Raw genomic sequence first — 16,526 nt, forward strand, 5'->3', positions numbered from 1 at the left:
ACTTCTCCCTTAAACTCTAAGCAACATAATGAAGTAAAATCACTTAATCTGGTTGTAACGGATTTCTTTGAAGACAGATAATCAAAGAAAATCACATGTCCTGTGTTTAAGTCATCTTGAACTCATCTGGAAGGCCTTAGTCAAGGCCAAGAACAAAATCAATTTCCCATATTATTGGCATATGTAGTCAACTGATAAACTGGAACTGTGTGTGTCTCTGTGTGAGCATGCATTCATGTACTTTCATGGTTTCTATTGTGATTGTGTAAATAATCTAAAAAAACATTTCAGTGTCTGAGCAGGGTGTAATTTGTCCAAGAAACAGAGGGAGGGGATAATTTGTTCTTTTTTTTTTAGTCTGGGTGGGGGAGGCACAGCAGTTATCTATGAGGGGGTGTGCAGTCCATACGGAATCAAATGGATCCCCCCCCCCCCCCCCCCCCCCCCGCTTACAGCACCCCAGTGCATGGGGACATTCGCGAATTCTGAGACTGTCCACAGTTTGGTTCAGGTGAATCTTAGTGCTAGTAATCTAGGCTATAGGTGTAAGAAAACTCAGTCACAACCTGCCTGATATTTCAATTGGTTGGTTGTCCCCCCAGAGGATGAAATTAACTGGGCAGAAGTAGGAATGTAAAAACCAGAGGGGGGGTTGAACCCCCCCATCCCCCCCCAACAAATTGCACCCTGTGTCTAAGTACGGTACTGTAAGTTAGGTCAGTGTTTTAATTTGGTCATTTAAAATCTGTCCTGATATACTTTAGCATGTAGAGCTATCCCACCCCGTGCCATATCTGTGCAAATGAATACATGTGAGAAAGTGTTTAAAAAACCGTAACAAAAATCAGGGCACCAGCCAACACAGCAGGGCCGAAACCCAGAGGTTCCTAAAATGACCACATGAGGTTCACTCCAAAAACTCACTCCTCGTTGACCATTGCTTTAACTCTGATATTGTGCTACAGCAGGGAAGATCAGACTCCTTTAGCAAGGGTTTGATGTTGCTTTGCTGTAATCACAACTTTAAGATGTGAACTCCAATGCTGTCATTTCTATGCCACTGCGTAAACTACAATGATATTTGTACAACCTTTTTTTTCTTTGTCTCTTCTATCTATATTTAATACTTTAAAATCAAGAGACAAAGTTGTAAATTGCTTTTACAACATGAGCACAACAATACATCTATCCTATAGCTGACTGCATTTGGGGAAATGGCCCTGGTTACGGTGTATTTACCTCTTTTAAAATGACTGTAAGTAAAAACAGCTATAGTATACAGATCATTTTCCCATTCATTCAAGTATAGAGTTGAATTCACACAGCTGTATCATGTTAGTAGCCACATTGTAAAGCAGTGAATAATAGCATACAACTGGATACATGAGGCACACTTCATTACACTGTACAGACCAAAATCAAAAACTTGTACTTGGCCTAAACATATGATTGTGTGTGTGTGTGTGTGTGTGTGTGTGTGTGTGTGTGTGTAAGGGGAAGTGAGACAGCATGGTTTAATCACTTTGCTCACATGATCCGTAGCTGCAGAATCAGACAGCAGGCATGTGTTCAGCATCTCTCTCAGACATAGGCAGTTTTGTGTGAGTGTGTGTGTGTGTGTGTGTTTGCATGTTTCTCAGAATAACTGGCATTCAGCTCAAAAGAATAAGGATAAGGTAAAAGAAATTGTCTAAAAAGTATGATTCATCTGTATGGAGTTCTATCCATGAAGAAATAAATAAATAAACCCAGTGTAATCAAAATTACAACACATTGGGTATAAAGCATTGCATGCTTTGTAAATTAATTTGTCTGTATTCAATATGCTGCTGTACTATGTCCTTGAGTTCATTAAACACAACCAGTTGTTATTCTACCACTATCATATGCGTGACAAAGTGGCTGATGATGGTTATTTACACTTCTTCAATGAAAAAAAGAAATTTGGCTGTTCTTAGCTTAGCCTTAGCCATTAACATTAGCCATTAACGTTAGTTCCTCTGCATCTACCTGGACTACTGTAAAGGAACACAGAGCAACAATAACAATAATGATAACAATAATTCAGACTCTATAGAACATTGCACAAATCATTGTATTTGAGTTAAATGAAATAATGTATCCTCCTCTGACCCTAACTAGTTTATCACTGATAACCAGTAAACATAAGTTCTACTAACAGAAGCTCCAAAAGTCTGAATCGAAGGTGACTGACCTGTCAATCACACCTGTCAGTCAAAGCCTAATACAGCAGGCATCAATAGCCCGTTTTCCAGCGCAGTAACTTGAAAAGGAGTTTGAAAAACCTTGGTGTATTTGTTATGGTCTGGCTCAGTGACCACAACAAAACAATCAAATGGAGGACGGAGGATCAGTGCTAAACGTGTGATTTTATTTACAAAGTAAGGAATGAGTGCAAACAAAACCATAATCAGAACACAAAGTACAATAAAAAAAAAACCAAAGGTGGCTCAGGCTGAGCATCCAGCCGGTGGCAGAGAGAGCGAGAGCGGTCTGGACAGCCATCCTTTATAGACCTGGAACCAACGGCTGCAGGTGTTCCCGATTCCCAGGCTCCGCCTCACGCACACTGACGCAGCTACTACAGGGGGAGGGAACACACCCACAAACACACAGACAGGCAGCCCGGAGGACCTGGGGCCGTCACATATTTCAACCGAAATTACCCAGGTAAAGTACGTTCTCTCAACTCCAAAATCTCCCTGACAAAAGTTCCTAGTAGGGAGGTAGGAATTCCCCAGAATTCTTGGGGATGGGGCTGTGTGTTGAAGAACACTGATTGGAGGAGCACACCTGCAGCGCTCTGCATATAAATTTGCCCACTATAGTCAATATGCTGCTGCAAACTGGTTTATTAAATTTCCACAAAATTCATTCTGTTTGTTTTGATCATTTGGAAATAAAGCAAAAGACATCCATCGCACGACGTCCATTCCACGTATACGCTCTTTTGAATTTTTAAGCGTATTTGTCTCGCTCCTGCAAGTGCATTGTAAATGCATTCTATATCAGTGGTTCCCAACTTTTAAACTCATGACCCCTAAATTAACAGAGACTGGCAACCGCCACTAAGTGACTGAAACATAAAAAAAACGTGTGCACAGGACTCACACACTAAAAGGTGTATCCAAACATCGGCATAACACAAAAGAACAGAACAGCCTGACAACCATGATACGGTTTTCTATATGACAATTTTCTATAAGCCAATTTTCTATAAAAGTAACCTCCATGTAACGTATGACTGAACATTATTGCTGTCATACTGATGAGCTGTTCAGAAGAAATCTACTGATGCACATGGAAGTGATGTTTATTGTGGCGCTGTAAAGTGATGTGTCACCTGTAAATGATACTGTGCTGCATTGTATTGCGGGTACTGGACATTTTGCTCATTGTATTCTGTCCCAGGGCTCACGTCGTAGAGCGGGTCGTCCAATAACTGAAGGGTTGGCGGTTCGAATCCCGCTCTGTCCTAGTCAGTCCGTTGTGTCCTTGGGCAAGACACTTCACCCCCCCTGCCTCCAGTTCCACCCACACTGGTGTATGACTGGTGGTGGTCAGAGGGGCCGTAGGCGCAAATTGGCAGCCACGCTTCAGTCAGTCTGCCCCAGGGCAGTTGTGGCTACATATGTAGTTTACCACCACCAGAGTGTGAATGTGAGAGCGAATGAATAATGGGTCAATAATGTAAAGTGCTTTGGGTGTCTAGAAAAGCGCTATATAAATCCAATCCATTATTATTATTGTTTTATGTTAAGGGGTTAAAGGGGGGGTTTGTGTTCATGTTTATTTAGGTTAATGTGTCTGTTTTACAACATTTATTGGCCTTTTTTAATGTTTATTTTTATTAATGTGACACCATCAGTCAAACCTGTGGGCCAAACAATGCATTACCTGTTTGTCAGCATAATGGTGCTAGACATGTGGCATTGGTCTAAGTTAAATTATTATAAAGTAAAATCATGTACTGTTCTCCTTAAGTCTCAGAGAAATCTCTCTACCTTCAAACTACAAGTGCCACAATGCAAATGTTAACCTCTTATAATCACCTCAGGGTCACATGAAGAGGATTTAGAGAACCATCCAACAACCCCCCATTTGTGACCTCCACTTTGGGAAACCCTGCTCTACATAATAAGCCTCATCAAACATATTTGCTGAATAGTCTCAAAAGAAAGACAGTGGGACTTTGAGTCAACAACTCAAAGTGACCAAATAAATTTGGATAAATTTCCAAGAACTTTTTTTTTTTTTTTACCAGGAATACTTTTAACCAGGTAACCAAATTCCTGGTAATCAAAATTCCTTAGAATGCAGAGATGGGGACTTGCACTTGCGACTTGGACTCGTGTTGCACTTAAGTCGCACGCACAGTGATTTCAGACTTGACTCGAGTCTCAACCTCAAAAGACTTCAGACTTGACTCTGACTCAAGGTTCAGCACTCCTGAACAATCTTTTTTTTCTTTTATGCAGAAACTAAGCATGACAGGTCTGCCTAGCTGAATCTTATTTCATTCTTAAAGTGCACGTGCCATTACCCATGTGCGGTGTGCTGCCACAGACCTGAATGTAAACGAACTAATGCAATACTGCAGCATGGTAAGCATGTTTACAGGAACTGTGTACCATTTGTTGTATCCTTTGGACATGACAACTTCACACAGACTCATAGCAAACAAATTGCTACATGCAAAGTTTGTGGAATGAAAATAAAGGATGCAGGATCAACGACCTAAAACTTTATACGACATCTTAAAATGCACTGATAGGTCAGTCACTAATAGTTAGCAAGCATGTTTAATGTTAGCTCACTCATTTCATGGTTCCAGTCAGCTGTCAAACATTAATATGTTGCTGGCTTTACAGCTATGGAGGGATAGTCCCATTATTTTTGTGGTGTTTTGAAAAGATGAGTGGTCATAATGTCGCTAATCATCTGTGTCCCAGTGCCATCTACAGGCTAATGTCAAAGTGAGGCAACCACATTCATTATGAATGGTGACTAACATTACAGCCAGGGCACAGGTTTTTGCTTACCACCTAACGGTAGGTTTATAGGTTAACCTTATACTGGGACTGGGAGGCTCTGAGGTGATAGTTGGAGACATTAATAATATTGTTGTAATCTGTTATTGATATTATTTGCATGCTTTTAGCAATGCATTCCTGTGACCCTCAGTAAGGTTAATCTAAATCATTTTTTAAAATTATCTTAGAACTAGCTCTTCTCTCAGAACCCTGTGGTTCCAGATGGGTTTTTGTTACACATGAATAAAAAAGATATACCATCCCAGTATTAGTTCAAGAAAAAAAAAAGTTTCAGTGCAGAGGGACAGTGAAGGATTGATACTTTTCATGACTAAGGCAAGAGAAGATCAAGTATACAGCCATCCCAGGATTCTGCATTCTACTTTTGTCGCACCATTGTTGGGGTTGGTTTATGAAGATTATCTTGTGTTTTTATTATGCAAGCAAAGGGAATAAAAAGGCAAACAAAAAATACAGTTTTGAAAAAAAATCAAGATTTGAAAAAAAATGAAGGCTTCAAAATCTTTAAACTTAACAAATTCGATTGTGTTCTCATTGTCTTTCATTTCAAATCTGAAACTTCTGCTTGCAGGCCAAAATGTTTTTTTCATTTTAAAAGTTTTGTTTTCAAGTCCAAAGGTTTTGCAACTCTAAATCTTTTGCAAATCAAAAAAGTTTTCTTGCAAATTCAAGTGGTACTTGTTTCCGGGTCAAACTCGTTTGCGAGTAGAAAAGTTTTGCGTGTCCAAATCTTTTGCGAAGCAAACACTTTTGCTTGTAAATTCAACTGAATCTGGTGGGCGGGATCTACACGAGAAGAACGGGTGGATTTCTATTGGTAGCTTGCTTGGATTGACAGTTAGCTGGTTCCTGGTCCTTCTGCTCACTTGAACACAGTGGGAACTGCTGGGAACTGGCTCCGCACCACACCCCGGTTGTGCACCGTACGCAGAGCCTGGCTATGAGCCGAGGTTCTGCCCGACTGTGCCCTCTCGGAGCAGATCCCTGGTGCGGGCCACATTGGAGCAGAGCCCCGGGGCTCACTTTTTCTCCAGTTTTCTGTGTTTTTGGTATGATGACCCTCAAATGGAATCTCAGTTTGATGATTAAAGTCCATGATCACTAAAATAAATATAGGAAAACACCTGATTTTCATTGAAAACATACAAAATGGAGGGTATTATATTCTAATAAATGGTCCGGGGGCTCTGAGCCACACAGTCAGGCAGAACCCCAGCTCACCCCAGGCTCTGCTTCCAGTGCTCAGCTGGGGTGCAACGAGGTCAGCTCGAGCCCCAGGGAGCTGTGTTCCCACAGCAGTTGCCACCGTGTTCAAGTACGTGGGAGGACCAGGCACCAATCCTGCTTCAATCCGAAGCAAGCTACCAATAGGAAATCCACCCCTTCTGCTTGTGTAGATCCCACCTGTGACATTCAGTTGAACTTATGAGCAAAAGTTTTTGTTTCGCAAAAGATTTTGACATGCAAAACTTTTCTACTCGCAAACAAGTTTGACCCAGAAGTACCACTTGAACTTGCAAGAAAACTTTTTTGATTTGCAAAAGATTTAGAGTTGCAAAACCTTTGGACTTGAAAACAAAACTTTTAAAATGACAAAACATTTTGGCCTGCAAGCAGAAGTTTCAGATTTGAAATGAAAGAAAATGACAACACAATCAATTTTGTCAAGCTTAAAAATTTTGAAACCCTCATTTTTGTTTTCAAATCTTGATTTTTTTTATTTTATTTTTTTCCAAAACTGTATTTTTTGTTTGCCTTTTTTCCCTTTGCTTGCACAATAAAAACACAAAATAATCTTCATATCAGTTCAGTTTAGAATTTTTCATCAAAATGTAAACACTAAAAAATATTTAACAGAAATTGTTTTGCTATCCAGCCAATCAGTAAACTGAAAGTGTGAAATATTACAGTTAATGTTACTACAAGGAAAAATGCATGTTTTTTTTCTTTTTTTTTTAAAGAAAAGCTTTTATTGTGGTCTTTCTCATATTGCATTAATGTTGCTATTTAATGAAGGAGGGATGATAATACATTACAGCTTTGTATTCCTGAGATATCGCTATGCTGTGATCAAAGCAGAATGACTGGCATGCAGTTCTCATTAACCCCATTAGAGACTTAAGACTTTACTTGGACTTGAGCTTAAAGACTTGTGAGCATCTGTGTTGGAATGTTGGTGGAAAAGGGACTAATGCCTCCTGTTCACCCTGAAAACTTATTGAGGAAGTAACAATTTAAAGATGGAACAGAACACTTACTTAAAGGTCCAATAAAATGAATGAGATTAGAGTGACTTCCAGAAACAATTATGTCAAAAGCTGATATCAGGTTTTAAACCAACAATAAATAAATAAATAAACTACAAAAAACAGCATTTTTCATGGTCAGTTTGATAGAAGCATAAAGATTGGACTGTGTCTAATGGATAAAGGTCATGGGGTCTGACAAATCCAGATTGACCCTGTTGCCTATACAGTGCAAGTCTGTGGGGTCAGTGTTATGATCTAGGTTTGGTTCAGTTAGTTAAGGTCTGGGTTCAGTAACATTATGTGTCCATAAAATGACAGACATAAATGTTGTGACATTGCATAAGATCACTGAAACAACTTAAAAGTAACAACACAATTTGTGGAATCAATGTTATCTTCCACGCGATACATAATGTCAGCGACCCCGTCAAGTCAATTTGACACTAATGTCATGGTTTCAGTTTCATATTTATAATGAAGATAGCATATACAACACATAGTCTATGCATGATTTGGACTTAAAGGTGCATCAGACTTTCGTCACCAATTTTTCATCAAATCTGTAAAACCCCAGTCATACCCTACGTATAACGAATCTGTAAGTCTTTCTGTGATAACTCACCTGGATCTCTTCCCTCATGGTGACCAATTTCGAAGTGCCATCCACTATAGACAAACCATTTGTTTACAAACAGAGCCGGGAAGTCACTCAGGCATCTTCGGAATTTTGTAGTGACATGCATTGTGGGAAGTGGAGTGAAGCGGCGCCTGACAGCGGCATTGGCAGTACAACCATATGATATTATATGGATGAAACAAACACAATGCTGAAACGGCTGGAACGCGGAAGTGAAGCAGTGGAGCTCTGCCTGGCAGCGGCAGCTGCAACAAACACGACACAGAAACGGCTGGAGCTCCACTCCTCTCCAGCCGTTTCCACATTCCAGCCATTTCCGCGTTGTGTTTGTTTCATCCATATATCATATGGCAGCTGCGCGAACCTCCACTTCCCACAATGCACATTGTGACAAAATTCCAAAGATGCCCGAGGCTATGACTGAGGATTTACAGATTTGATGAAAAATTAGTGACGAAAGTCTCCCACAGCTTTGAGAGTTTACTACAGTTTTCTTTATGCATATCTACAGATTCACTTGCACACATTTTTAATGTGTGCACAACTTTTATTTATTTATATTTATGCATATATTGTGTATTTTATTCATAAAATGTGTATTGTTAGCTAAGTTTTGGCACAAAATTGACTTTGTCTGTTGATATCATAGGCAAATTCTATGGCATTTTTTTACTTCCATCTTTACTGTAATGAACAACTCGCGCATCCCAAGTAGAGATGGGAATCGAGAAGCGATTCTTTTTGAGAACCGGATCCCAGTAGCTCGATTTCTTGGAATCGTTTGCCTGCCTGCTTAACAATTCTGCTTATTGATTCCACCTCTGTTGCGCATACGCAATGATATCATGCGTACGCTGCATTGTTTTGGTCAGAACGTAGCCAACATGGCGTTGAGGCAGAAACGGTCTAAAAAGATGACACCAGGTCCACCTGGAACACTGTCAAAGCTTCCATTTCTTCAAAAGGGTGGAATCCCTCCAGTATGCTCAAACATTTGTCCACAGCATGTGATTCATTTGATTCGCTACTTAGCGGCACTTGTGAATCTACCAGCAGAGTGAACAACAGGCTGTCATCTGGACCCAGTTCCGGTGCGGGTAACAAACATCGTACTCCCTCAAATACAAGTTTACGAAGGTAGGGGAAAGGAAATGAGCTGCACAACAATGGGAGACGGGCAGAGTCGAACCGATTCCACGTAAAATGCGGCAATAGAGGAATTAGTAAAGTGTCTTTAGTTTCACTTTCACTGTACCCCCCTCCACCCCCAAACCGGGCGGGCATCACCTCTTATTATTGTTTGTGCATACTGTATATGGTATATTTTCTGTGCAGAGATGGAAATATAAGACAGTTAATGCAAACACACCTATTTGTACTCTTTTATTCCCTCATCCAATGAGAATCAATAAGTGAATCGATAAGGAATCAGATCGATAAGCAAAATCCATAATGGAATCGGAATCGTTAAATTCTTATCGATTCCCATCCCTAATCCCAAGTGACTGACTTGAGTAGCCCTACAAATTAATGTATGAATTAAGTAATAGGCTTAGAGTTTATTGGATAAGAGAGGCCCAGCACCTATTATCCACTATGGAATGTTTTCTCTTTCAGGAACTACAGATGAATGGGATTATATCAGTATAAAATCTACACACAAACACACACAGACGTGTCCATGTTCTTCAGTAAAGCGAGTGAACATGTCAGGGTTTCTTAAGCATGCATGTGTCATGTGATCTGCAGAAGAGTGTGTCCACAGCAGACCACAGCAGAGTCAGTGCTGCCTTTATTTAACGACCATTTCCCACAGGTAACCGCACACCCTAAGGCCATTTGTCAGCAGCACAGTCACTCACAATGAATGAATGAAGAGGAGGTGGAATCCACTCCGTTTGGAACTTATAAAACAGACTGACTTTTAGATGAATCCTGCTGATGTAGGACTCATAAATTATACAAATGAAGGCGTCTATAAATACCATCGGGGGTTAAAGGAAAATAAACATGAGTCTCTCCGCAAACACACATCCTAGTAAGTTCACTAAACCTGGACCACATGACCGGACCGAGCCGGGCTGTGTGTTCGTGGGGGGGTGGGGATTTCGTTACCTTCTCCCTCTACGCTGTCCGTAATTTTCATTTCCTGGCCGGTGCTCAGGGGCTCCGGCTGCTGCTGATTCTGGTTCTGGTGATGGTTGGTAAAACCATCCGCCGGGGGGGCGCACTGGCCGTTCCGCAAGGGGGTCGCGAACGGATCCACCACTGTCGGGTCCGGGACGGGGAGGGACTCTTGTTGGGTCGCCAGGTCTGTCATCGTTGTTGTTTTTAGTTGTTTGTGTTTAGTTTTCTCGGGGGATCTAGATGATAAAAGAACATACAGGAGGGAAAAGCTTCAGAGCAGTTGGAGAAGTGGAGCATCCATCCAGCGAGTCCGATCCGCCACCCGGTGTCGACAGAAGCGCAGAGGGGGTGGGAGGCACGGCGACAAGAAGATGGGAGATAACGGGTTTATCTCCACGACATCAGTAGCCAAATAACTGTGTGTGAAGTCCCCAGTACCTGGAAGACAAGCAGCAGCGGGTGGACGCAGACTCCAAGCGGACGCAGAGTCTTACGCACAGTTTAGGGTTAGATGCGCTGATGCGATAAATTGCTGAGATGTGCTGTGAATATGGCAGGCGGTGCCAGCAAGTTTTTCTCCCTCCTCCCCTTTTTCCTGCTTCTCTCCTCCTCTTAGAGCACTGCACCCATCTCCCATCCACACGGTCCGCTTCAGCACAGAACGCAGGGCACGAATAAGCGCAGATCAGCATCATCTCATAGGAGAATAACTCTGAGCAGATTTACAGATGTAAACAGTCACCATACATTTTAAGAATAGTCATAAGTTTGATCATATGCGTCCACTATACACTACAGTAACTGCGTTACACGACAAAAATGCAAAATGAGATTAAACTCACGGACAAAAACACACCAACCATTTTAAGTGTACTTTATAAATGGAAACAAACGTCAGTTTTATTACGTGCATCACAATAAGTAATTAAAGCCGCAAGCGGGATTGAAAGGCCCTCGCCACGGGCACCTCCAGTAAAAGTATGTCCATCGTTTAGCAGGTAGTGCTCTACTGTAGCACCAAATTTTAATGTCTTCTGATGAATGGATGTAGGCCTGGGAGATTGACAACTGATTCAAATTTGAGGTAAATCGGTGTTCCTATGTACGAACTAAAGAAATTTTTTGTATAAGTAAATCTTTAGGGGGCGCTATGCAGCCAAAATTCAATTTCTTCCATAGAATGGGTGTAGGCCTGTGAAATGTACCACTGAGTCAAATTCGAGCCAAATCGGTGTTTCTATGTCCGAACTGATGCAATTTTCGTAAAGGTAAATTGTAGGGGGCACTATTGTGGGAATTTTCAATGTCTTCTGACAAATGGGTGTAGGCCTGGGAGATTGGCAACTGATTCAAATTTGAGCCAAATAGGTGATCGTATGTCGAAACTGAGCCACTTTTAGTAAAATTAAATTTGTAGGGGGCGCTATGTAGCCAAATTTCAAATTTTTCAGATTAATGCGTGTTGGCCTCGGAGATAGACAACTAACTCAAATTTGAGCCAAATTGGTGTTCGAATGTCCGAGCTGAAGCAATTTTTGTAAAGGTAACTTTGTAGGGGGTGCTATAGCGCAAAATTAAAATTTCTTCCAATAAATGGGTGTAGGACTGGGAGATTGACAACTGACTCAAATTTGAGCCAAATCGGTGTTTGTATGTCCGAGCTGAAGCTATTTTTGTAAAGCTAACTTTGTAGGGGGCTCTATAGTGCAAAATTTTAATTTCTTCCAGTTAGGGCTGCACGATTTTGGCAAAAAAAAAAAATCCAGATTTTTTCCTCTAAAAACTCGATTTTCGATTTTGATTTTGATTTTTGGGTAAAATTACAAAAGACAACAGAAGTCAGCATGTCGTTTTTGTGAGCAGCCAACAATGCAAGGCACTGCTCTGACCTCAGATCTGTGATGGGATCACGTGATGAACCCACAGAAGTTTTTTTCTTAATTAAATCTTTATTGAATGAAGTAGAGTATACAAACAATGTATACAACAAGAAAATAACAGAAGTTTGCCAGGGGCAATACACTATAATACAATGTCCAAATCAGAGCAAATACTTATGTTTTTTACAGCCTCTTTGTTTCCAGATTTATCTAACAGCTTTAAATAAAGTTCAACATCTTTCAAAAAATAAATAATATTTGGTTTTGTGTTACAGAACTTACATTTGTGAATGAAAAATTTAGCAAGAGGACTAAATTAATTATATATATATATATATATATATATATATATTTTTTTTTTTTTTTTTTTTTTTTTTTTTTTTTTTTTCCTGGGTATCTGGGCCCACACAGAAGTGATACAAATGTAAGTCAGTGACAGGCATCAGTCGTGCGTGGACCACGTTAATATGAGTGATCCACATGCGGTTCTATTTAAACTGGGGGATCCGTGCGTGGAACAGACCGACCCAGGACACGCTGGAGGGATTCTATCTGTGGAGCTGGTGGATGTGTGTGGGCACAGGGCTGTGTGGGCTCCTCTGCTGAGGCCGATGACCCCGAGACCCCGACCCGGTCCCGGTTCGGAAGAAGACAGTACGGTACGGATCCGGGACAACGTAAGATGAGTGATCCGCATGCAGTTCTATTTCAGTTGCGGGATCCATGCGTGAAGCCACGGCTTACATTGCTATAAGTACTGTGGGCTCATTAACACATTTAAAGTCCGGTCATTACACGGACTTCTGTGACAGACAGCTGTCACTGAGAGGAGGAGGAGCCTACGGGGGCCCGCAAGCGCGCGGCCCGGAGGCACGAGAGAGATGAAATCGATTTTACGATTTCCCTATTTTAAAAATCGTCCTAATTAAAAAATCCAATTTCGATTTAAAATCGATTAATCGTGCAGCCCTACTTCCAGTAAATGGCTGTAGGCCTGGGAGATAGACGTCTGATTCAAATTTGAGCCAAATCGGTGATTCTGTGACCGAACTAAAGCAAGTTATATAAAGGCAAATTTCTGAAAAAACTTAAGAAACTGTGCGACCTCCTTGCACTAAAACGGTAAAACTGATCCCAAAAATTCGGCTAACTTTTGATGCCCCATTTCTCTAGATACTGTACACCAATTCGGCCAAACACCCAAGGAGGAGATAGTTAAAATACGACGTCAGCAAAAATGCTGACTCAGCATTTTGGAAATTTCAATCCAATATGGCCGACTTCCGGTTGGTTTAGGGGTGTGGCCATAATAATATTTTTTGTCTGTCTCCTCATGATGAATCTGTGTACTGATTTTCGTGGCTCTATGACAAACTTTACGTTGGACGTGCTCCCATTGGCGTAATGCATTTCCACTTTTCAAGGGGGGCCTGCACAGCATTTCTTTACCGACATCTACGAAACCTATATTTAAATTCAATTTCTCGCACTTCTGAATTTTGGGCAAAATTTGGTGAGTTTTCGTAAATGTTAAGGGGGTCAAATTTGAGCTCAAAGAGCAAAAGAAGAAAAAATAAGAATAAAAAAAAAAAAATGAATCTGCAAGCCGCATTGAAAGGCCACGGGCACATCCAGTAAAAGTATGTCCATTGTTCAGCAGGTGGCACTCTAGCACACAATTTTGTGTCTTCTGATGAATGGGTGTAGACCTGGGAGATTGACAGTTGACTCAAATTTGAGGCAAATCAGTGTTCGTATGTCCGAACTGAAGAAAGTTTTGTATAGGTAAATTTGTAGGGGGCGCTATGCAGCTAAAATTTAATTTGTTCCATTGAATGGGTGTAGGCCTGCGAGATGTACCACTGAGTCAAATTTGAGCCAAATCGGTGTTCGTATGTCCGAACTGATGCAATTTTCGTGAAGGAAAATTTGTAGGGGGCGCTATTTAGCGAAATGGCATTTTCTTTTGATAAATGAGTATAGACCTGGGAGATTGAAAACTGATTCAAATTTGAGTCAAATCGGTGTTCGTATGTCCAAACTGAAGCAATTATTGTAAAGGTAAAGTTGTAGCGGGCGCTATAGCACCAGATTTCAAATTTTTCTGATAAATGGATGTAGGTCTGGGAGATAGACGTCTGAGTCAAATTTGAGCCAAATCAGTGTTCGTATGTCCAAACTGATACAATTTTTGTGAAGGTAAATTTGCAGGGGGCGCTATTGAGTGAAATGGCAATTTCTTTTGATAAATGGGTGTAGGCCTGGGAGATTGACAACTGATTCAAATTTGAGTCAAATCGGTGTTCGTATGTCCAAACTGAAGCAAATATCGTAAAGGTAAAGTTGTAGGGGGTGCTTTTGCGCCAAATTTAATTTTTTTCTGATAAATGGGTGTAGGCCTGGGAGATAGACGTCTGAGTCAAATTTGAGCCAAATCGGTGTTTGTATGTCCTAACTGAAGCAATTTTAATAAAAAAAAAAGTTGTAGGGGGCACTGTAGTGTGAAATTTCAATTTCTTTTGACAAATAGGTGTAGGCCTGACAGACAGGTGTCTGAGTCAAATTTGAGCGAAATCGGTGTTCGTATGTCCGAACTGATGTCATTTTTGTAAATCTACATTTGTAGGGGGCGCTATAGTGTGAAATTTCAATTTCTTTAAATAAATGGGTGTAGACCTGGGAGATAGACGTCTGACTCAAATTTGAGTCAAATCGGTGTTTGTATGTCTGAGCTGAAGCAATTTTTGTAATGGTAAATTTCCGAATAAACTTTGCAAAGTTTGCGACGTCGTCACACAAAAACGATGACACCGATCCATAAAATTCGGCTATCTTTTGATGCCCCACTTCTCTAGATACTGTACACCGATTTTCAGCTCATTTGGCCAAACACACAAGGAGGAGATAGTTATAAAATACGTCAGCGAAAACGGTGACTCAGCATTTTGGAAATTTCAATCCAATATGGCCGACTAAGGGTTGGTTTAGGGTCGTGGCCCTAATAATATTTAGGCCTGAGCCGAGTAAAGCCGTGTGTATGACATGTGCACAAACCGCATATTTACACCTGCTTAGAATGAATGGGAGTCAATGGGCCACGCCCAGTCAGGGTCAGTCGTGTGTTCAAGTGCACAACACTGACCCCACAGACATGTGGGGGACCTCGAGAGCTTTCAAATAAGGCCAAATATGTGGTTGCCAGAGAAACGGCTATATTGTTCTTGCTCAGATTATTATTATTATTTTTTATTTATTTATTAGGCCTCGAGCCGAGTAAAGCTGGTGCAGGGCCAATTGAGTCTGCAGTGGGAGCTTTCAAATAAGGCCAAATTACATGGTTGCCACGGAAACGGCTATATTGTTCTTGCTGAGATTATTATTAGGCCCGAGCCGAATAAAGATGGCGCAGGGCCTATTGAGTCTGCAGTGGGCGCATGGGGACGAATTCGCCAGTGACGCAGTCGCCTTTCGCCACTGTCGCCACTCTCATACATATTCACATTCACGGCACTGAGACCTTTCCGAGGATGTACATGACATATGCACAAACCGCATATTTACACCTGCTCAGAATGAATGGGAGTCAATGGGCCACTCCCACTCGGGGTCAGTTATGTGTGTGTAAGTGCACGACACGTGACATCTGACCCCACAGACATGTGGGGGAGCTCGAGAGCTTTCAAATAAGGCCAAATATGTGGTTGCCATAGAAACGGCTATACTGTCCTTGCTCAGATTATTATTCTGTTTTGGTTATTTATTAGGGACCGAGCCGAAAGGTAAGGCCCTCTCACGCAGTGAGAGGCCTTGCCTGCAAGCAAGGCCCTATTGTTTTTCGTTCGTTTTTATATTATTATTATTCACACACCACTTTGACCTGGATTTTGACCCCCTGAACATGCACGAAAACTCACCAAATTTGGCACACATGTCAGGCCTGGCGAAAAATTTGATAAAATGAAAAAATTAACCCCATAGGTGCCAAAATGGGCTCTCTAGCGCCACCTATGTGAAAAAAACGGCAACTGCCCTAGTGGCCAGTAGGAATGTCGTACAGACATGAAACCAGTGCCAAAATTTTTGTTGGATCATGCTCTACAAATCATCCACTGACACTCATGACCTATCTGCAACAGGGACTTCGCAATATGCCTTTCAAAATAAAATTTCTAAAACTAACTCCGATGACACCGTTTGTGGTATTGACTTCTAAATAGCGCCAAAAGATAGAGTGAACCCTCCTTAATACAACGATTTCACACCTTTTCCATAACTGTCTTAGTTTCTTTTTTACAAGCCTGCAAAGTTGCGATGTTTGGAACTCATTTTTCACTTTGGAGTTTTTCCCCACATGTGACATATCTACGCGTTCACGGGACTCAGCACAACTCTCACATCCAAAACTTTTTGAGATAGGAGGTACGGTTATTGATTTATAACAATTTGTTTCTTTTCATACTTTTTCCACTTTAGACTGCCATTTGACCCCCTTAACATGCTCCAAAACTCACCAAATTTGCCATGTATGTCATGACTGGTGAACACTTTCATACAATAT

General features: G+C 41.1%; 1 protein-coding gene across 1 annotated transcript in view; it reads right to left on the reverse strand.

Annotated features, from left to right (window-relative positions):
• The window catches only part of tmem163a (transmembrane protein 163a), a 203,041-nt gene extending 192,361 nt beyond the window's left edge, over window positions 1-10,680 (reverse strand). Inside the window, exon 1 of the mRNA XM_030125558.1 lies at window positions 10,077-10,680. Coding sequence (XP_029981418.1) covers window positions 10,077-10,281 — 205 coding nt within the window. The 5' untranslated portion in view covers window positions 10,282-10,680. The remainder of the gene's footprint in view (window positions 1-10,076) is intronic.
• Between the last annotated feature and the right edge of the window lie 5,846 nt (window positions 10,681-16,526).

The sequence above is a fragment of the Sphaeramia orbicularis genome, chromosome 21 (assembly GCF_902148855.1).
Source record: "Sphaeramia orbicularis chromosome 21, fSphaOr1.1, whole genome shotgun sequence".
NCBI classification, from domain to species: Eukaryota; Metazoa; Chordata; class Actinopteri; order Kurtiformes; family Apogonidae; genus Sphaeramia; species Sphaeramia orbicularis.